The sequence below is a fragment of the Sylvia atricapilla genome, chromosome 1 (assembly GCF_009819655.1).
Source record: "Sylvia atricapilla isolate bSylAtr1 chromosome 1, bSylAtr1.pri, whole genome shotgun sequence".
NCBI lineage: Eukaryota > Metazoa > Chordata > Aves > Passeriformes > Sylviidae > Sylvia > Sylvia atricapilla.
In genome coordinates, this window is record NC_089140.1 from 129,269,161 (window position 1) to 129,290,723 (window position 21,563).

General features: G+C 42.3%; 1 protein-coding gene across 1 annotated transcript; it reads right to left on the reverse strand.

Annotated features, from left to right (window-relative positions):
* Window positions 1-1,388: 1,388 nt before the first annotated feature.
* Window positions 1,389-10,327, reverse strand: GEM (GTP binding protein overexpressed in skeletal muscle). The gene is made up of 5 exons (XM_066333509.1): window positions 10,166-10,327; window positions 8,097-8,439; window positions 4,978-5,054; window positions 4,294-4,498; window positions 1,389-2,650 (listed from the first exon to the last, which is right to left on the reverse strand). Exons 2-5 carry the CDS (start codon window positions 8,428-8,430, stop codon window positions 2,373-2,375), a joined length of 894 nt encoding a protein of 297 aa, XP_066189606.1. The 5' UTR covers window positions 8,431-8,439; window positions 10,166-10,327; the 3' UTR covers window positions 1,389-2,372.
* Between the last annotated feature and the right edge of the window lie 11,236 nt (window positions 10,328-21,563).

Sequence of the window (21,563 nt, forward strand, 5' to 3'; positions counted from 1 at the left end):
GAAGATAGAACTGCAGTGATGTCTGCTTGCTGTGAACAAGAAAATTCGGGTGACATGCCACGCCCACTGCACAGCTCTTTGTGACATCTTGGGGGAATGGGCCTAGCTCACTGATTTCTTTCTTTGAAAAATCATGTGTTTTAGAAATAAATTCTGTTATCCTGGAAGGAGGGAAAGGAAATGAGCAAGGATATGAAAACTTACTGGGCAATTCCAAATTTTTCTCATACCATCAATATATCCTTATATCATAATGATGTTATGAACATGGATGGCTTTTATTCCTAAGGGCTGTGTGATCAGCATGGACATTTTGCATTTCTTCAAAACCTGCTTGGTTTAGATTTGTAGCTAGACAGATATAGAATAGACTAAGGAAATGTGCTGGTTTTGTACAACTATACTTTCAGTTTGTAAATATAATCTTAAAAATTAATTTGTGCAATTTTGTTTTCATTTTTGAATGGGGGAAAGGGTCTGAGAGTTTTAAAGTTCTGAAAGCTAAATTATCTAGACTGCTCTGGGTTGACCTTAGATCGCATGCTGACAGCTCAAAAGCGTTCATCCAAAATCCAGCGACATGGATCTTGCCTGTGCTCATTTCAAAAGGGTTTTGTTTTTTTCCTGTTCTTGTCAACACTTTATTCTAGATCAGAAATTTCCTTCCAGGGAGATCTTAATACCACACAAGCATTGAGTCATTCTGCAATGGGATGTTTTACCCCTAGAGAACTGCTAGAAATCATCTCCTCAGCAGAGGAAATTGTGGGCAAACACTCAGCATGCTCATTCCTGTCCAGAGCATTTGGTACACGAAAACTGTGCAGCCCAAAATGGATAATACAAATTTCACCTTATTAATGTTACATGGGTTTGCCTTCCTCATCTGGGAAGATGAGCTGCCAGGTTGGAGATTTGGCTTTTCTGAGACACGTGGCCAAAAAATGTAATGACTGTACCTCTGACCAGCACAGTCAAGAAGAAAATAGCACAACTATGCCCAACAGTAAAAGTGAGGAGTAGGGCACACCATGCCAGGTACCTGCTTTCTGTCCCTGAACATATCATTTCAGTTCTCTTCATCTCCAAAAGTGGAGTAACAGTACTCATCTACATTTCTAAAGTGTTCCCAGGCTAAAGGCCAAACACCTCTGCTAGGGGTGATTTATTTTTAATTCAGTCACCACAACTCCATTTTTATGTGAGGGATATTGTGACTCTTCTTTGAGGCTCCTGCTGCTTTCTGCCTTGACATCCTACATTGCTATGCAGCCTGTGTTCAGAGAGGAACACAGGAATCCTCACCATACTTCTCAAGCAGCAAACTTGCCCAGCATGCACAACCTTTTCTCTGCTTGAAAACATTCTTAGGGATTTTCCACTGAGGCTCAAAGGCAGTCATATATTTTATTTATTTTATTACAAGGCATGTAAGTAAAAACTTGCATATCTGAAAAAAGATATTAGATAGAAAATAGTAATAAAATTAACATTATTATCTTAAGAAAATTGGTAATAAATACATTTCCCCTCGACATTAAAATGCTTGTTATTTTGCACAACAATAAATACAGCATAGCTCTGGCATAGAGAAAGGCCAAGGAGGGATACAAGAAGTTCATGTGGTGGCATAAAAAAAGCTCAGGTGATTTTTAAAGGTTTGGCATCCTGCACTTGATGCACTTTGATACAACTTGCACTTTTAATTTCACTATGATTTTTAAACAGTCCCATAATATGAAAACATGAGAGGAAAAATTGTTTGACTAAGGGATTTTTCCTTTAAATATTTTCAAAGTAAGAGATGTGTAAGCTCACTGAAACTAATCCTCAAAACAAAGAAAAAATACCGAACAGGTGTCTTTGTGGTTAATCTACAAAAACGCATTTTTTTTTCAGCTATGGGTGCTCAAGCCTGACCAGCCAACTGACAAGGGACCAATCTCCAGTCAGTTCCTCAACTCTTTACACAGTTTTAAAAACCTTAATAACAATGAGAAAGAGTAAAGACAGTAGTATTCACTTCCCAAGTTACGGCATTTGAGGTTCTTACACTATTATCCAAAGGTGAGAGGAGAAAGAGCAGGTGTATTCCAGAACAGTCCCTGGCATAATTTTGGGTCATTCTGGTCTATACTTTCCTTTTAAAACTACTGACAAAAAAAAAAAAAAAAAAAAAAAAAAAAAAAAAAAAAAAAAAAAAAAGGAAGATATATTTCCATGCACGGTGCTGTTCTTATGCCAGCACATATCATCACAACTGTGAACCTAAGTCACTGATAGCCCAATCTAATATAGATTGATTGATTGTCCTATGACAAAGTTAGATAATGTCCACAAAATGCCACAAGCTCTGGCAGAGTCCAGTGTTCTTAAAGTACTGATAGGTCATGGCAAGACTTGGACTTGAGTTTGAAGGCCATGTTCTTGTTGTTCTTGGCAACTATTTTGCCCCAGAACCTCCTGGCTTTCTTGGGGATGCTCTCTCTCCGTTTCTGTAGTGCCAGCCGCTTCTCGTTCTTCTCCTTGCTGTCCCTGCGGAGGCGGACCTGCCGCACGATGCCCTCGAACAGCTCCTTCACGTTGTGCTGCACAGCTGCTGAGGTCTCTATGAACTTGCAGTCAAACACCACAGCACAGGCTCGCCCCTCTGCAAAATCACAAGGTGGACACGTTACATGGGGCCACAAGGCCCAGGGAGAGCGGGGAGCAGGGACAAGCTGCCACGTGCGGGGGAGGCAGAGCCAGCAGGGAATTCCTCAAGCCTCATATAGGCACAGATAAGTCTTTAATCACCTGATGCTGCCTGATAGCTCAGGATCCATCTGCCCTGTGCCACAGCTGCTTCCCAGAGGAAGTGGTAGGGGAGGGTAAATCCCCTCCCAGTAAAGCCCAGCCCTCGCTGCTGGCTGTGAATGACACAGAATGATGGACTTGAGCTGAGACACTGATGGCTGGGGGCCAGCAGTGCCTCAACGCCACCAGGCCATCTTCGATGAAGACTCCCCCAAGGTGCACTGAAGGGTGATGGTGGCACTCTCCAGGCATACAGCACAGCACTGGAGGCAGGGCACTTTCTTCCTTCATGGGCCGTGGGTGTAGACCAGAGTCTTGGAACAGTGGCAGTTTCAGTGAGAACAGATGCATGTACATAACCCTTAATAAAGGTCTATGGCTTTAGGGGTACATCTGAAAGCATAGTTCTCAACTACATGAGCCTAAGCTAAACCTGACAGGTATCTTCCACATACAAGCCAATTTATTGTCTGCTGGCTTGCTGTGAATTCATTGCCAGGGCCACTGAAGTGATGTGGATTCACCCGCCATCTTTCTAAAGAACTTTCCAGCTGGGCAAAGAGGAATGAGAAGGCAACCCTAGGCTCCCTATGAACCCCCCAGTTCAAGGTCTTCACTTGGGGCAGCTGTGACACGAGCCAGAGGAACTGCACACATCCACAGAGAAAGGAAGAAAAGTCTAGCTCAACTGAGAAACAGAAGAGCAGAACAGCTGCAGAGAGAAGGAAATGCTGAACAGAAGACCCCATCGTTCTGATGGGCCAAGACAAGAACATCTAATGCATGGCTCTGTGTGACACACACATTATGGTGTGTCACCTTAGCCTTAGGGAAGACCCTCCATGAGGAGATTTTATTGACTGCAGAAGTCAAGAGCCAGCAGCAGTGTTCCCAACAGTCTATTCCTATTTATGGGCTTAGTGGTTATTCATTTGTGTGCAGATAAGGAAGGCTGATTTAGCATCCCAAAGCAAGGCAGTGAGGAGACCTCTTCAGAAAGGCTGCACAGTTCCTGCCCAGACTAGCAAAACAAAGATTGAGAGGGAATTCTAATTCATCAAGGAGGACAGAGAACTGGTTATAAAGAAGAGAATTTTTGGCAGCAGAATAAAGGGGGTTAAACTTGTTATGCATAAATATGCAGTGGGATTCCAAAGGGTTTCCAGCTACCAGAGAAATGACATATTGCAGTGGTCTTATACCAGGAGCTGGAAGGGAAGAAATCCCTTCTTTATGATGGTAGAATTTATGATGGTACTTAATAAATATAGAAAAGGTTTTATCTGACATGTAACAGTATTACCAAGGAAGGCTTAAGGACCTGGCAGACCCTTCCCAGTCCTCTGCCCTCTGTTCCAGTCCTCTTTTATTTTATTACTCTTTTATTGCCCAGTCCTGATCACAGCGTACTCCCTCAGCCAGAGCACTGCAGTTTGTCCTGCAGCTACTAGATTACTTTTAATGTTTATCTCAGGTTTATGTTCATCATTTCCTCACCTGCCACCGAAACTTCACGGCACCTGACAAGGTCACTTTTGTTGCCAACCAGAATAATGGGGATATCTTCCTTCTGGCGTGCCCTGCGGAGCTGTATCCTGAGTTCAGAGGCCTTCTCAAAGCTTGCCCGGTCTGTGATGGAGTAGACGATCAAATAGGCATCTCCCACCTGCATGCAGTGGTCTCGAATCCATTCCCCCTCACGCTGTTCAGATTAAAAGGTCAGACATCGTTATGGCCTGAGCAGATTTTACTTAGAAAGTAAAACATTAGAGAATACAAATGCATTCCTGCTATAAACTGTAATGGGTATGTATGGTTTGAATCACAGTTATACTACAAGTAATTCCAATGTGGTGATGGTATGAATACTTCACCACAAAGGAGGGTAAAACTTGCCCCAGATAATTTATTGTTCTGGCTTTAGGCTGGAATGAACACAGTCTGGAAAGAAAGCTTGAATGTTTTGTTTTATCATTAAAAAAATGAGGACTTGCACTTCTCAGGCTCACAGTGCAGAGCCATTAGGCATGTTTGCCTTGCTGTGGGGTAGGGTTAATCCTATATCTTCTCTCATTCTGCTGTATGGAAACAGCTATTTTTTTCCCCAAATGAAACTGACTTTTTATATTAGCAGTTATTCATATACAGCTTCTTTCATTTGATTAGAACAAATGAAAGTACCTTATTATCCCACATGTCGAGCAGTATAACAGTCGCACTTTCCCCATCCACCATCAGAGCTCTCTCATATGTGTCTTCTGGAAAAAAAAGCAGAAAGGTTGGTGATATATTATTTTGTGTCATTATATACATTACAAAATCCCAAGTTGTTGAATGTGGGGGATTTGTTCACAGAGTTATTGAGCCGAATTTTAGGCCGGCTCACATCCAGTTCTTTCCTCATTTCCATCAGCACTGGATCTGTGCTCTGCTCATTATTGGTTGCCTTACTTTCCATGATAGATGAAAGAGGCTGAAAGATCAGGAAACAAAATGTTCATTATTTTGGCTGATAGTCTCTCTATCTTATGTGGGAGAGAGAAAATAGAGCCAGTGGAAGAAATAACCAAAGGCTGAACATTTGCCCCATGGGAGCAGCAGAGTCCAGCGAGGCTGAGTAATGGAAAATATTTGCTTTCGCTTTAGCATGGACAATTTACGGGTGAACAGTCACTGCTGCTGAGAGCAATAAAGTGAACAGCCTACCAAGTGAGGAGGACAGGGTGCTGTGAGACAGCAGCTCTTTGGTTTGAGAGAGACTAAGGCTTCTGCTGCACACTCTCTCCCATTACAGAGTTTCCCACATCACCTTTGATGACAACAGAAAAATTTTAAAAGCACAGGTCAGTTATTTTGTACTGCAGCCATAAAAATTCATACCTGGCTTATCATGCCATGTGGCAAAATTCTGCCTAGATTTAAGGGGGCTATTGCCACTCTGAATTTTGATCAACCTTTGCTGTGAAATCTGCTTCAAATACCAATCTTTCTTCTTCTCCCCAAAGCTGGGCACATTAGGATGAGTAGCAAGAGGTTTGGACCCATTTCTATCTCACACCAGTGGTCAGTGAAAAAAAAGCCAGCCTTAAGGTACTGCAGCATTTAAAAGATCTGTCCCAACCACACTTGTAGATAGGGCTGTGTCTAACCTGTGCCTCATAAGACTTCTGCTGTGCAATGATAAAGTGAACTTCCCCCTAAATTTTAATCAGAGCCTGTCTGCAAAGCTAGGGATCTACATCCCAGCAAAAGAATAAGCCAAAAATATTACCCATTTAAAATAAAGTCAAATGGAGCCCATGCTTAAAATGTCAAAACTAAAAAGACAGAGCTAAACACTAGGAGTGGTTTCCCTTGAGGTCCCAAGAGTATAAGACTTGTGTTCATGAGTTAGCTTCATCTTACAGACAGTAGCAAAGCCTCTCCATAAAAGCAGCTATGCTCCTCTGTGAGCTGGGTACCCTGAAACTATTCCCTCATGTAAGAAAATTTCCAGTTTGTAAAGCTAAAGTAAATAGTTTCTTTAAGTGATCGAGCATCTGTGTGAGAATAAGCTCCATGCATAACAGGGGAGAAAATCCAGAAGATGCCTTCTGAACTGCATTAAATATAGAGAAGCTACAAATGCATAATCACACTCGTTGAAAATACTATGCCTAAATAGTCATGATTTGCACCTTGGTCAGTCCTAAGGAACTTCTGTAAAATATAAAACACACCAAAAGTGAGTGCTTAGTTATGTCATGCTGTTTTCAAAGTTGACACTGAAAAAGGAGAGAGATAACAACAGCAAGACTTCCAATTATCTCTTCAGAGCTAGCCTTGAAAATCTGTCACTGCTGTAGCCCAACCAATGCTGCTGGGAGTGCAGTGGAAAGAGGAAATCACACAGCTTCACATGAAGGAAAATAAAATTGCCTGACAGAGGTGTGCAGAGCAAATCAGCTGCACTTCCTGATGGCTTGTCCAAGGATCCTACTCTACTTCAGTTGTTTAGCACTAGGAAAATTTTTATCAGAGATACTCCAGGGTGAGGAACTGCTAGAATTTTGGAAAAAGTTGATGGCAGAAGCTGGAGGCAGAGCACACCTAAATCAGTGAATTTCAAATCTCCCAAAGGCACAAATCTCTGTGTACCCTGTCTGAGCCAGCAAGGAAGGAAAATGTGAGTCCAATCTTCCTGATACTGGACTTTTCTAAATCCTGGACAAAGCTTCCCCTAACTGGAGACTTAAACACACAAAAAAGAAGCTGTCCTGCCTATGGCCCACTGAAGGCTGGAAGAGAAGCCCAGAAATTTTCTGTGGTAGCACTGGCACCATCACACCAAGGGAATACAGGCAGGAGACAGAAGGGATATGGGGGAGATAAAGAAAGCCCAGCATAGCAACAAACAAAAGCCAGCAGCAAACTGCATGTCCCCTGAAAGCAACATGACTGTATCCTTAGAGACACAGCAGATTTCTGTGGCAACACAACCCTTCCACATCAACATCTTGCACACAATATAGCTCAGGACTTGGTACTACAGTTTCAGTTTCTGCATGGTCTGATCTTTGGCATTAAAGAACATTTTGCAATCCTAAACAAAGCAAGGGGAAAGCAACAATGAGAACCCTACAGCTTGTGTCTTTCTTCTGCTGGGCAACAGGAGTTTTCCTAATCTGTTGAAGGACTTTTATCTTTTTATCTCCTGGAGGAGCCCATACTCTACAAGTAACATTAAACAAGGTTTTTACTCAAAATTTTATATATCTTTTACTCAAAATCCATACAGCCTGTGTGAAGCCAGTATGTTTATACAGAAAGGCTGAGATGATTTCTAATGGCAAATATTTTGGAAGTGACTTTTTCTTTATATATGATTTTAAAGTATTTAATTTTTGTAAATCATGAGGACCTTCAATTGTTTTCTTTCCAACAAGGAAAGCTCAAGTCAGCCCTGTGATGCCAGTGGTGACATGAATGTTGGACCAGCATGGAAGCTCATGCAGACTCAGGTGTGGCATCATCACAGGCAGGAATGAGGCAGTTTCCAACAGGGATTTTGGAACGAAATAGCATGGGAATCTGAATTGCTGTATTTCAGTGGCTTTCAATCATTGTTGGAGAGTATCTTACTCATCTTATTTTGCTCTCTTGTTCTCTTAAAGGAAGTGCTTGTGTTCAATCGGTCTTGATGATCAGACCCAAATGTTTGTTATCTCTGGTTTAAATGGCCTCTCTCTTTTTCTGTGCCAATTACTACAGGCAGAGCAGACTGCAAGCAAACACCAACACCCCAGGACGTGATTACCTACCTCCCAGCACCTCACAGTCACTGTCAATGCTGTCGTGCACCCCTGCAAAGATGTTGGCTAGCGAGGACTTCCCCACGCCGTGCTCCCCGATCAGCACCACCCGGTAGCAGCTGCTGCCAGACTCGGAGGAGATGACGGAGTCGGATGACTCCGAGGACCAGCTCCTTCTGTAATATTCATCAGGGCTGATGGTGTATCGTTTCTGTGGGTTGTACTCATTGGAGTCTTTCTGGACTAGCAGATTCTTTCCATCAGCAGGGATGCTCCATCGCTGCTGCTGCTGGTGCAGACTGCTGTTGTGGGTGCGACGCATGGTAACATTGTTGAGAGTCATTTTTAACCCCTAGAGAGAAATAGGGAAATCACAAATGTTACCCATAAAATGTTTAGAAATGCTCTCTTACTAGCTTCAAGGGGCCACATCCTGCTCCTCTGTAGGGACCTAATATGTAAGAAAAGAAAAATTAGCCTTTCTGCACTCTTGGGTACTTGGTGGTGCACAAAGAAATCTTTTAGTTATTAGCTAGTGAGACAGAGTCTGTTTCCTTGCTAAATCCTATCTTGTTTAGCCTTTACAAGCTCAGGACTCCTCCTGGAAAGAAGGAGGCATTTCTATGTCTCCTCTCCCAGGAGTAGAAGGAAGGGACAGTGCTCACCACACCAGTCCTATACAGCAGCAGCATCCCTGCTGAGACTGCCTGTACAGGCAATGTTCACCTCCTTTTGGCTTGGCTGGGGACAAACAGAGACACTGGTCTCAGTCACAGACACTGGTCTCAGTTCCCTCCAACTGCTGGTGCAGCTGGGTGTACAGCATCTTTCGTCTCGGTTAAGAGCTAAAACTCCTGGCAAAGCAATAAGGCATAATTCACTGCACTCCTAGACAACCCTGGAACAAAAAGTCATGCAAGCAAGTCTTGCTGTGATGGGGTGGATTTGGGTTTTGTCTGTGGCCAGATAAACAAAGAACGATTCTGCCTCAGACAGCGACTTTTTGGCTGGTAGGAGGAAAGACGTAGTGAGATCCAGCTTTTCTGAGGAGGTACAAGTTATAGCCTCTACAGGAGATATAACTAGGAGAAAAGGCTCATTTATTTATAGATATTAAATCAATAACTTCATTACTGCACGATTAATTAGGTAAGTTCACTCTTCTTACATAAGCATAGTTCTTAATTACATTTTACTCAGTAGACTCTATTTTGCCTTGCTTGGAGGCAGAGAAAAGTGATGTTCTTCTCACGGACCAATAGCTACCATTTTTAGGAAAGTTACTTTGATGCATTCCAGCTCCCAAAGTGACCATTATTTAGACATTTTTCTTTTTTGCCCTATATTTGATGTTTCTTGGCTCTCTTCTCCACATCAGTAAATAGAATAATTGTCCATAAAATTCACCCAACCACTTTCAAACGTCAATAATATGTGACAAACAATATGAAAGTATGGTAAAGCAACACATACAAATTTATATTCTTCTTCATACAAAACTGTCTGCAAACTTCTGTGAATAAATTCCCAGCAGGACCTAGGACAAATATATAGAAAAAGCACTGTCTGAACTTATTACAGCGTACACAATAATTTCTATGTGATGTTCAGTACTTTGGGGCAAACTGAGATTGTTTGCATGGTCCTGGTTACAGTAACTTTGTCAGCAAGAAATACATCTAAAGAAGAAATCATGCACTAAGCAAAGGCTGCTTCACAAACAAAATTAAATATTTACCGTGGCTAAGTTCTAAAATGCACTTTTTCCTTTCAGTTTCCCCATTGAAAAGACCAGATGAAAAAAGCCAGATCTGATTCAGTCAAACAACAAAGAGTAACTCACAACCTGCAACAAGCCGTCACTCCCAAACCCATCACAAACACAAACATTTTACAACTTAGCTTCTAACAAATTGTCACCCCTCATTAAAAAAAAAAAAAAAAAAAAAAAAAAGCCAAACGAGCCCCTGTCACACACTGTGCTCCAAGTTCAAACTAGTTTTGCTACCCCATACTGCATTTAGCCGCCTGGATCTCCAGCACCTCCAGGAACAGTCTGGGTCCAAACCCAGTCTTACTTGTTCCAGGCTTCTGCAGCCAGTCCAGTCCTTTGCTCCCACTGCTCCTCTCTTGGTGGGCTGTGACACACTGAGCAGCTCTGCTGAAGTAAATCCTCTCCTGCTTTGGGGCTGCCTCTTTAATTCTCTCTCAGCGAACCTGGTTTATATTAAGCCCATCTGATCAGAGACAGGGCTTTTCCGTGACGTGGCTGGCCTTTCCATACAACAGCCAGCCCCCAGCTGGGAGGAAGCAGACATGCAGAAGAGAAAAAACTTACAAACAGTCTCAAAAGACTTACTCAAAATCATGTGCTTGTTTTAATATTGCCAGTAAAATAAACACTTTTGGTTCTTGCATTATGAAAACAGGAAAGTGGAACAAAAATAAATAATACATGGCATTTTGCCTCAGACAGCTTTTAATTCAAAATTAATGTTATCGAAATTAATGATGATTTAAAATTTACCTAAGTTTTTTTAGTGCATGAAATTCTGTAAATATATTATGCATCTGTTCTCTCTCTGCAAAACACACCTAACCCCCTGCTTGACAAAACATTTCTCTGGAATAAAATATCTAAATACTATTTTGAAATTTTTTAGAAGTAGGAATATTATTCTATGAGTTTTGTCGGGGTTTTGTTTGTTTCTTTGTTTTTAAAGCTCCAATATTTACAAACCCATTATTCTCTGTCAGCCTCCCAATGACTGTACCCAGTCTCCTGAACTGCATAACCATCTCTCTCTCTCTTCTGCTTCAATATATTACTACCAAGGGCTTGAAAAGACATCCAACTATGAATTCAGTGTTACTGCAGCTGGATGTTGGCAAAGATGCATCAGAACACACAAAGTCTGCACAAGGTCACACAGTGTTGATGCTGTGCACAGGAACAATCGCTGTATCATGCACGTGCCACAAACCCAGGGTCTGGTCCTTACATTTTTATAGCTGATTGGCAGAAGAAATTTAGCCAGAAGGAAAAGAATCCAAACCTATTAAAACTTGTAAAAACATACTTCTTCATTAACAAAGGAAGAGTAAGAAACTGTTTCAGAACTACTTGCTAGGGCTACCACAACTTTTATATATGTATACATAAACCCTGTAGTCAGCTCCCAATTATCCAGACTCTGGATTAAATACAATGAGGTCCTAGAGCTTTATTTTATATTTACATATTTGCATTTTATATTTACATTTACATTTACAACCTCCTGGTCCCTGAATCTAAGAGGACAAGTTCTTATCCTAGAAAGTCTGAACAACTTTGGCTTAAAACAAGGGAAATAAATTTTTTCCATGCTACAGGCAAGCAAATCTTTAACTGACAATGTGTCTTTATTGAAGGGAACACTGATGTGCAGAAAACATCCTTTTTTAGCACTGCAATTGAAATCTCCTTGCTTTGTTTCCCCTTTGGCTTTATTGCATTCCTGTGTCTCTCATGAGGATTTTCAGGGACCCCTTGAGCCATTCTCAATTTTTAAAAGCCAATAGCTTTTCACAAAGTAATAGGTACTCATCAATGTACATGGAAATTATGCAGATCTACCAAGGGTAGAAATTAGCAAAAATATGCCCTGATTTTCCCTCAGCTGTATTTCAGTGCTTGGCAGCAGCTGAACTGGCCCCAGGTCCTGCATCTTCATCTTACCTGTCTCATACACATCAGGCTCTGGGCATCTGCTGCTGAGTGATAATCCCAAAGACCACGAAGTGCCACAACCCTCTGTGTAGGTTGTACAGAGGGACTTGTAACACTTACTGCACAAAATGTAACTCCTCTCTCCAGAAAGGTTTGCGGCATGGACAGTATTTTGCAAAAAAACTTTTCCTGTCAGTACACTCAATGAAGTTGCTCAATTTTTTGAAACATGCTGGATACCATGAAAGTGAATGGGTGGTTGGAGTACTATGCTCTGCCCCTCAGGTCTGCATAGCTCTCTGTAAGTTGTCTGTAATTTGTCACCACTGAGTAAAAAAGCAAAACCTGTTCTCTGCAGGACTGGAGAGATTTATGGTCAGAGTGATTGCAGCAGAACTGCAGGCTCCAATGTCTCACCCAAATGTTTAACATATATCACAGCAGAAAGTGCAGACAGAAGAAATAAACCAAAGTCAGAAAAGCCTTTGTGTTTAGTTGTAGTTACTGTTAGATTAGGAATGGCTAGATGTCATCTTTCATATCTTCTCCATAAAATTCAAGGCAGACAAAGTATGTCTCTCCAGGACCATACAATATATCTCTTCCATAAAGTCATCCAGAAGGGTTGTCCCAACATGGCATGACGCACTCATACTTGGGGAACTTGCACATGTGTTTTCCTTTGTACTGTCTTTTCTGAGCCTGGTTTTCCAGCTGGACAATTAACTCTCCAGGTCCCACTCTGCACTACACATTCACAGGAGGAAGTGTTGCTGGTCCTCAGGGAATGCCATCAGCACTCGTGAACTTCACTCAATCTGTGAGAGAAACTCTTACTTGCTTTTAAAGCTGGGGAGAGGAGCAGCCTTTTTAGCCTTCAGGTACTGACTTACAAGGGATTAACAGCAGGTGGATTACTGAATATATGAACTGGGTCCTTCTCAGGGACAAAAACAATCCCATAGATTGATGGAGACTGATGCAGTCCTGGTCTGTTCAGCCCTTTTGCACTCTGCTGGCCAACACTACTGCAAGTCTTGTGCCTGCCCAAGACACAAGCACAAGAAGAGACAAACCATAAGGCCAGTGCTGTCGCAAAGCACACGAGTGCTTGAACGTAACTGCCTGGTGCAATATGAAAATTCAGAGGCATTGTTTTTCTTCCATCTTATCCACTCTGTGTTTCGTTAATCACATCTTAAAGGAATTCTCTCTGTAGCCAGGATGAAGTAAACATTGCAGAGTAGCAGCTCTGCAATCCTTCCCCAGCCAATTACAATTAGACCAGGTGATGCCCAGAGCAATTAGGCAGAAATTTTCCGTTGGATATAAAGGCAGTGCTTTTTAGCTGACACTTAATTAGCCAGTTTGAATTTATGTATATGATGGCAAAAGTAGTTCCTCAAGCCTCCTGGTGTAAAGGTTGCCCACAAGGAGGACATAAATCATCTTGGAGTGGGAGGGAAATTCAAAGGAGGAAAAAAATAAAAAAGGAGGAAAAACAAAATTCAGACTTCTTTCAGTGAAAACTGAATGCAGCATGTTTGAAAGTGCACTCTCTCCCTATGCATCCAGCAGAGAAGTTCACCTTCATCTTTTTCCTCAGAAAGCCTAACTTAGTAGACTTTGTTCCCAATAGTACAGGCAATGAATGATGTCTGCCCTCTTACTCTCCTCCAGACCACTGTGGTATTTCACATTTTGCTCTGCTTCTCACATCTGACGGTGCTGGAAGGCCCTTGGCTATTCTCCACCCTACCAACAACAGCAGCTATGGACAGAAATTAATTTGGGTGCTGGGCTGGGATGGTGCTGGACACACTGGGAGTGCCCACAGTAACTGCATGCCCTAGGGAAGCTGCTCAATTGTCCCATTCATTCCTACTGCACAGGCGGCCACAAGCAGCTTGGTGAGCAAATGTAGAACAAAAGGCAAAAATAGATGTGGGATGAAGCTGCACTGGGCCCACAGCAATGGGACCATTGGCTTATTTACACCAACTTATGTGCACAGCTTTGCCTTTGCCTATCCCAATTCACACCCAATGAACAGTATGGAGTTTCACACTGACTGAAAAGGTACAAGGGATCAAACACTCTGAGACTGGATGTATGAGGGAAATGAAGGATTATGTGCCTGAGGTAAATTACTGAGGGTCTTAAGAAGAGGAAGACAGGGCAGAGAAAGACACTGAGAAATTAAGGAATAATAAAAGCTTGATTCAATTAAAGGAAACAATCAGAAGCACCTGAAAGTGCTAGCATCCAATCTGAAAAATACCCATTGCTCTTTTTAGTGGAGTAGATTTGGTAGACCCTGTCCCTAGGGTTGCTTCCAGGGAGTACTGAATTTTTTCCACCATCTTCTTTTCTTCCACATCACAGCAGCATTTTTATAACTCTTTAACTGGGCACTGAAAGCAGAACATGGCCTATTGGTGATGAGCACAAGGACAGGGAAGAAGCACTGATCTGCACTCGTGCACAAGTTAGCTGTAAAAGCCAACATTAGAGCTCTCAGGGAATAGGATTGCCTTTAATCAGCTGACTCATTGGAGAACCCCTTATTAGTCTATTACTTGGAGATAATCTGGATTCTGATGTACCAAAAGGAATGTGCGTTCTATATCTGTGCACTGAAGAGCTTTGTTGACTATAACTGGTGTCCAAAGGTATTTTCCCCACTAATGCATTAAGCCAGCACAGTGGAAGACTCAGCAGAAAAGGAGAAATTAACAGCCAGGGGAAGCGCTGCAGTTTGGTTCATAATAAAATACAAGTTACCTTTTAGTCTAGTTAACTGAAAAGAAATTAAAACAACTGTCAGCTTTGAGGGGAGAAAAAAGGAGCAATGATAAAGAGTAAATGGCAAAACTGGATTATTTCAGTAAGTTACTCAGCAAAAGGGCTGCCTATTTCCCACTCATTCACACAATGACGTTAACGAATTCTGCTGATAATTGTTCAGGGAACAGGATTAAGTCATATATGACATAAATAAATGTGCTTTTCAATGCAAATCTTAAAAAGTCATAATATACTAATAATAGTAGGATGTGAGCTAGCCATAAATGTTCCTCAAATACTGAGCTAAAAAAACCTTTAGATGAATGGCACCAGTACAGAAGATTTTTTGCAGCTGGGATCTTTATAGTATGCCACAGACCCCAGCACAATCAGGTTCAGGAGCCTCTGTGTCCTTTGCAGCTACAAAGCTGCAAAGCTTTGCAGGATTCACAGAATTTTATATCTTGATTTTATATCACTAAGTGAAGATGGTAATTTAGGAATAGGCAACTGCTGCAACAGCAAATCATAGGTTAGAAACTTCAGCAGAACAATGATCTTGTTCTGATCTTCAGACCTGTTGAAGAGAAATCCAGAAAAAAAGGTATTTTGCTTCAAATGCAATTTCTTCTTCACTGTGGTGTCCAAGACTTACCCTGAGTGCAGCCAACAGTTACCAATACTCAGGCATACAAATACAAAAGAAGCCATCAAAACCCTGCCAATAGAAGCAAATCTACTTTAAAAATATTCCAGATTGCGGCCAGATCTTCACTTTCAGGTCCTCATAGCATTTACCTACACAACAAGCCAGCCTGGGATGGGAAGAGAGCACCACTGAGCTCTCTGACACACCTTGGCTTGACAAACACCTTCTGTTTTGCATCATCAAAAAAAAATTCGGACTCATTGTCTGAGTGAGGTCCCATTGCTGGGTTGGGGCTGACACAGGGTCCCAGAGAAGGTAGAGGAGCCCTGGGAGGCTGGGCAGGGTTGTGGGTGTCTTCAGTACCCCAACTTCCCCTTGGTGCCCTCCTTGAGGAAGAGTGGTGGCACACGATTGAGGCAGAGCTGAGATTGCTTGGTCACATTGTCCAGGTCACACAAGGTCTGCTACACATCTTTGCACCAGGAGAAAAGTGACATGCAAAAACACACGTCACACAAAACACATGGCAGTGGCTAAACCAGCTCTTCCTCCAAAACATCGGGTCACAGCTGGGGTGTGATGTCTGGGTGTCATATCCTTCCCCAGCTCTCTTTATTGTGCAGTCAACTAGCAGGAACAAAACCACAGCTAAATATGGTCTTCTTGGAGGGAGCTCTCATCCCTCCCCGTTTACAGTATCGTCCACCCAACGTCCCTGGTTCAGCGCTCAGCTGCCTGCTTGCCACACTAGCACCTAGTAAAGTGATGCTTCATGTGATTGCTCAGTGATTCACTGCCTTGTTTGGATTTTCTGGCTCCTGGGCTCATGTTTATCAGCAAAACACACACTCTCCAGTGTCAGGCTTTAGCGGATTGGAGCCATACAAAATGCCTTTGAGCAAGATGCTCCACACAGTCAGGCATAAATAATGTCTATTTAACTGAACAACAGCACCTCTTTTATTTACATGGCTTTACCCTTACGTCATTCATCATGTACTTTCCACTTTCCAAAATGTAAGATGTGATAATGAACATATAACAGAAGATATGTTGTTTATTTTCTTTTTGAAGACCTAATTCTTCATTTCTGTTGTACTGTCTTCACGGCAGGTCAGCTGATCACTGAGCCCTGCAGGTAGGATTCATTTCACCTCATTTAAACTGCCTGCCTTGTTTCCCAGAGAGAAGCAGACAGGGTTAACCAAGTAGCTCCAGGGTGATTTATCTAATACAGGTTGCATGAATCATGGAGATGCCTTTCTCCCCACTGACAACAGAGGGATGGGGAAATGAGTCTCTCTGCACTAATGCTGGTTTTGAACTGCACTGGCTGAAGGATGTACTGGCACTCAAGTGAAATTAAGAAATCCCTAATGGCCTAAAGGCTAATTTTTATGATGGTTTTTACTGATGTCCTTTTCAGGTGGGCAACAAGACAAGGTTTAAGATTTAATCATTGCACATGGTTAGGACTTTCCTCCTCTAGTACAGAAGGTGCATAAATACACAAGCAACTTGTCTGTAACATAGGAGAAACCCTACATGTGCCATGTTCACCATGGATGGCAACAGGGTTTTTTTCCCAGCATCTGCTGAGACATTTCTGGGGAGGAATTACTTCTGCTGCCCTCCACAGTGACCATGCACCAACTGCTGTTTCTTCAGAGCCTCATTCATATAGAAACATGGCTTGTGGAGTTTTCTGCCCTGCTTCTGCAAGCCAGCGCATGCTACCTGTTCTTCACTGGAGACATGTCCTGCTCCATCCAGCCAGCCCCCTGAAAAAGGGAGATCACAGCCAGCATGGTTTTAGGGAAATACTCCATCAAACAGCAGCAGTTACAATGCTGTCAGCTTCAATCTTATGCTGTGAAGCCAGTTCCTTGCCACTGAAGGCTCTTGCACTCTGTAGCAGCCAGAACGGCATGGCAGAGCTACAGCACGATTGTCCTGAGCACTTTTGCTAGGACACACATATCACACGTATGATGATGCTCAAGCTGCTGAGTGACCTCCTACAGCAACTGCTAGTTTGTCTTTTGCTTTCTTTCGCTTGTTCTAATCACATTTATTCACTTTGAAAGCAGGCAGTAAACAGAGGAGCTGGGCATAGAATAAAAAAGACATCATTAATAATTCTAATCAACCATCTTGATGACTAGCAGAACTTCCAGTAATTTCACTGCATTGTGCTCCAGTGCAAATCACGTCTCTGCAAAATGTGCCTCTCTGTGATAACGTGTGGGACACCACCATCTTTCTCAGCAGTGGACTCTGCAAGGTCTCTGTCATATTTTTCCTCCTTCACAGCAATTAACACATCATTTAATACATGCTGAGCATTTTGTACACTAAAATTTCCTACGAATAAGGGAGGACTTTTTCTCATCACCTCACTGCGCACGCTACTGATAAAAAGATGTAAGTGACTAGAAAAGAAAATGTGTCACTTGTGAGTCAAGCCTATTTCTCAGGTGAGCTGCTCTGAACTGGGTGTCTAACATGCATTGTTCCCATGAAGCACAAAATGTGAGAAACTAGTAGGAAAAAGTTCTGATTTTTTGAGCCTGTGGAAGTAGATTAAGCCCTGTTTTTCACAGATCCTCTGTGTTACTGGAAGTTTTACCAACGGCCAGGCTGGCAGTTTTCAAAGCTAAAAGCAAAATAGCTAATTCAAAGTCACAAGCTCAAGGGATGTATTTCTAGCATGACTTATAAACTAGATCTGATTGTTGATGTTCTACAAATCTCAGTTCTATGAGCTCACATTTGGAGCTGAGCAAGTGAGGCAGCCACATGGCCCCACTGTCCCTCCCACTGCACTGTGCCCTCTCTCTGCAGCCCTGGTCTGACAGATTTTAAACAATTCTGTCATGCTGTAAAGTACGACCACAAACATGAACTAGGATGATAAAACATATCAGAGTGAGCAAAGAGAGAAGCAAGGGGGAACAATACAGACACATCCCATTGCAAAAAGCAGAGAAAATATTTTGGTCTCCTAGTTACAAGCCCACTCCTGGTTGACTTCTGACCCAAGACTCTGCTGCTGACAAATACATTACCACTCCTGGCCAATATAACACTGCCTCCAGTAGCTCTTTGCCTTGTTAGTAGGGTATGCAGAAGAGAAATTCATCTCAATGCAGGGAAAGGGGCTTCATCTCAGTGGAGGGAAATGGGCTCCTTCAGCAAGGAGAGCAGAGCAGCTAAGGTAGGATTTGGCACTGGGCTGCCTCCTTTGCTATCCCTCACTCACAGCTTATGGAAAAGATGAAGCTAATATGAGAGCACTCTTAGGGTACAAAATGTTCTTTTGTTAGAGGATCACATGGAAAAACTTTGTCAGATGCATACCTGAACATCTTCAAATATCTGCTCCTATGAAATACCTTTTTCTTCTCTCACACTGGTATGTATCAGAAGCCACCCTTAAATTTAGTCAGTCAAGCATAATTGAGATTTAAGAACATATCCCAGTTATGGAAAGGCAAAAGAGCAGTAAAAGTCCACATGTTCCACTTCATCCAGGGGATGAAGACTCAGTGCCCCATATACCTGCCCATTTCTGGTTAACAATTCTGCACACCACCTGTGCTGGATGCTCACACTTCTCACAGAGAACAGAAGGTATTCACTGCCTTCACTACCATGGACTCTGTCTGCTGTCTTTGCTTGCCTCATTGGAGGCCTTCAACATCACCACTAGATTATTTTCTGATTATGTTGCATGTAGCTTGTTAACTTGCTGTCCTGGGGTGACTTTAAGATGCTGAAGTGTATAATTTGTTGATTAATTGTATTCTACTGCTTATCCCAGAAATAAATTCTGCACCTTTAAAACTAAATCTGAGAGTGAAAGGGGAAGAAGGAAAAATGGTCAAACTTTTTTCGAGGCTGTATTCAAAACGTAGACAAGCAGTGCTCTCTGAGTTAGATGGATAGCTGTAGATAGATGGAGAGTTTTCCCTTGATGTTTTCTCTGGTTTTTCTCTCATTAGCTGAGGCCAGAAGGTTATTTTGGAACTGTTGAGCTGTATTTCAGTCAGGGAACACCAGGACTATTGTCCAGGGGCCTCCCAAGATGCACCAAGGCCAGGACACTAAACCCAACACCTGGAGACACTGAGAGAAAGCTGAGGACACACCCACAGAAAGGACTCTGAACCACAAAAGGGATCTTTCTGAATTTGCCATCTCTTCAGAACTATGAGAGGTTCCATTGTTTCATATTATTAATTTTCTCATGTTTGTGAATGCTTTTCTTGTTAAATAAACAGGTTTTTTCACTTCTCTCAAAGGAGGTTTATGTCCCAAACAGGTTGGGAGAAGGGCCACTTGAATTTTAGAGGGACCCCTTCAGAGGTTCCATTCCAAATTTGCCCTAAACGAGGACACTCATTAACCTCCTACCTAAAAAAAAAAAAAAAAAAAAAAAAAAAAAAACAAAAACAAAAAACTGATGAGAGAAAGAGATCAAGAGACAGAATATCAGAGAGACATCCTACTTGTAGAATAGAATTCTTGAGACCATGTAGGTTCAAGAAGTGTCCCTAATTTGCAGATAGTATATAATCTGCAGAGTGTCATTCACACTTTTTACATTGCCAGGATCCCAGGAAAGTGCTGTCTTTGGAGGCCCTTAGACTCCCAGTTCCCAGCCTCTTATTGCTTACAGTCATGGGACTACACCAAGGCACCAAGCCTTCTGAGCCCAAAGGAACTAGGAGGTACCTAAGTGCTGCACCACTTCAGCCTTCCAAACTGCTCCTCAGCTATCACTAATGTGATAGTCCCTTTTCACCTAGCATACAGGCAGGGGAGGTATTTCCTCAGCCTCCTGATAAACTAGAAGTTTCCCTATGGGTGCCCTTGCACTGGCTGACTCCAAAACCCTTAAAGCTTGACCTGGAGTGATCATCAACTGCTCTGCTCACATCAGGGGCTGCAGAGCAAATGTACAAAGTCACGTGTGGGCGTGTCCAAATTCAATAGAAAAGGGAACCTGCACATTCAATCAATTTGAGGCTGAAAGTCTGTGAAACTGGGATAAAGTAGGGATGAGGATGTGGAGATGAGGACAGCCTTCATCAACAGCATTTTATCAGTGATGAGAGTTGAGACAAGACAAGGTTACTGCTCTCTCACCCAGGAAGCAGTCAGGTTTTGGAGGCATCAGACACAAAGAGCAACTTTCTGTGAAGGGTGTCTGGCTTTCACGCTGCTGGTTTTTGGATTTTTTTTTTTTCCATATATGAAGAACACTTTTGCTCAGTGAGGAAAACATTTTGCTCAGTGAGGAGAAAAGTTCCTGAATTTTAGAAAAGTGCAATAAAAAGTCATGGAAGTGAAAGGGCAGATACTGAACAGACAACATGTGAGAAGTGAGCTATTTAATGGGTTGCTCCATACCTTTAATATATTCTAAAACACTCTGCTGTTGGCTTTACCACTCTAATTTCACCTCTAGACCATACCACTGTTTTCTCAGTGGCAGCTGCATGTATCACTGGTCCCTGCTGAAGATGTCTCTTCACCAGTTCAGCACCCAGTACTAAGGGAGCTGCTTTATCCTGGTCCTGGCTTGATCTAGAAGTAATGGAAGTAGCAATCACATACTTTATATATATATATATATATTTTTCCCCCCCCAAATTAAATCCAGTGACAGTCATAGTAATGTGTGAAGACTGACAGGCACACCAGCTCTGTGCACACTGGAGCAATGCAGAAGACAGAATAAACCTAACCTCAGACACAAGAAAGAAAGATATAGTGTCTTGCAGAGTCAAATGCAATGCACTGTCTCTAATATTAATTACTAATTATGTTAGAGCTGTACAAATCACCTGGTAGTGACCTTTTTATTTATTTAAAGTGTGCGTCACTACTATAGTTATTGTCTTTCCATGATGCACTTGTGGAGTGTATACTTTCCTGCAAATGGAGCAGCAAGTTCCCAAAACCCACCTGTTTAAATACACAAACTCTCCCATATGCATTTCAGGGAAAAGTGATTTATCAAACACCAACATACATGGAGAAATTCCTGAGCAGGTTGAACAGACCCTCCTGCTTGCTGTCACCTTGCCAGCAGCAGTGGAGGGAAGGAGCTGCCAAATTCAAAGCTTCATGAAAACAGTCACGGCTGCCACAGGCACTGTGTCTTGCAGGGCTCAGGCAAGCCAGGTCCTGCCTGACTGGGAACATGCAGGAGGTTGCAGCTGAGCCAGGCCAGCCCAGAAAATTTGGGGGATCATCATCACATTGTTACATATCCAAACCAATGTGGTTGTGACAGTAAACATAAAAAAGCTCAGTATAAGCT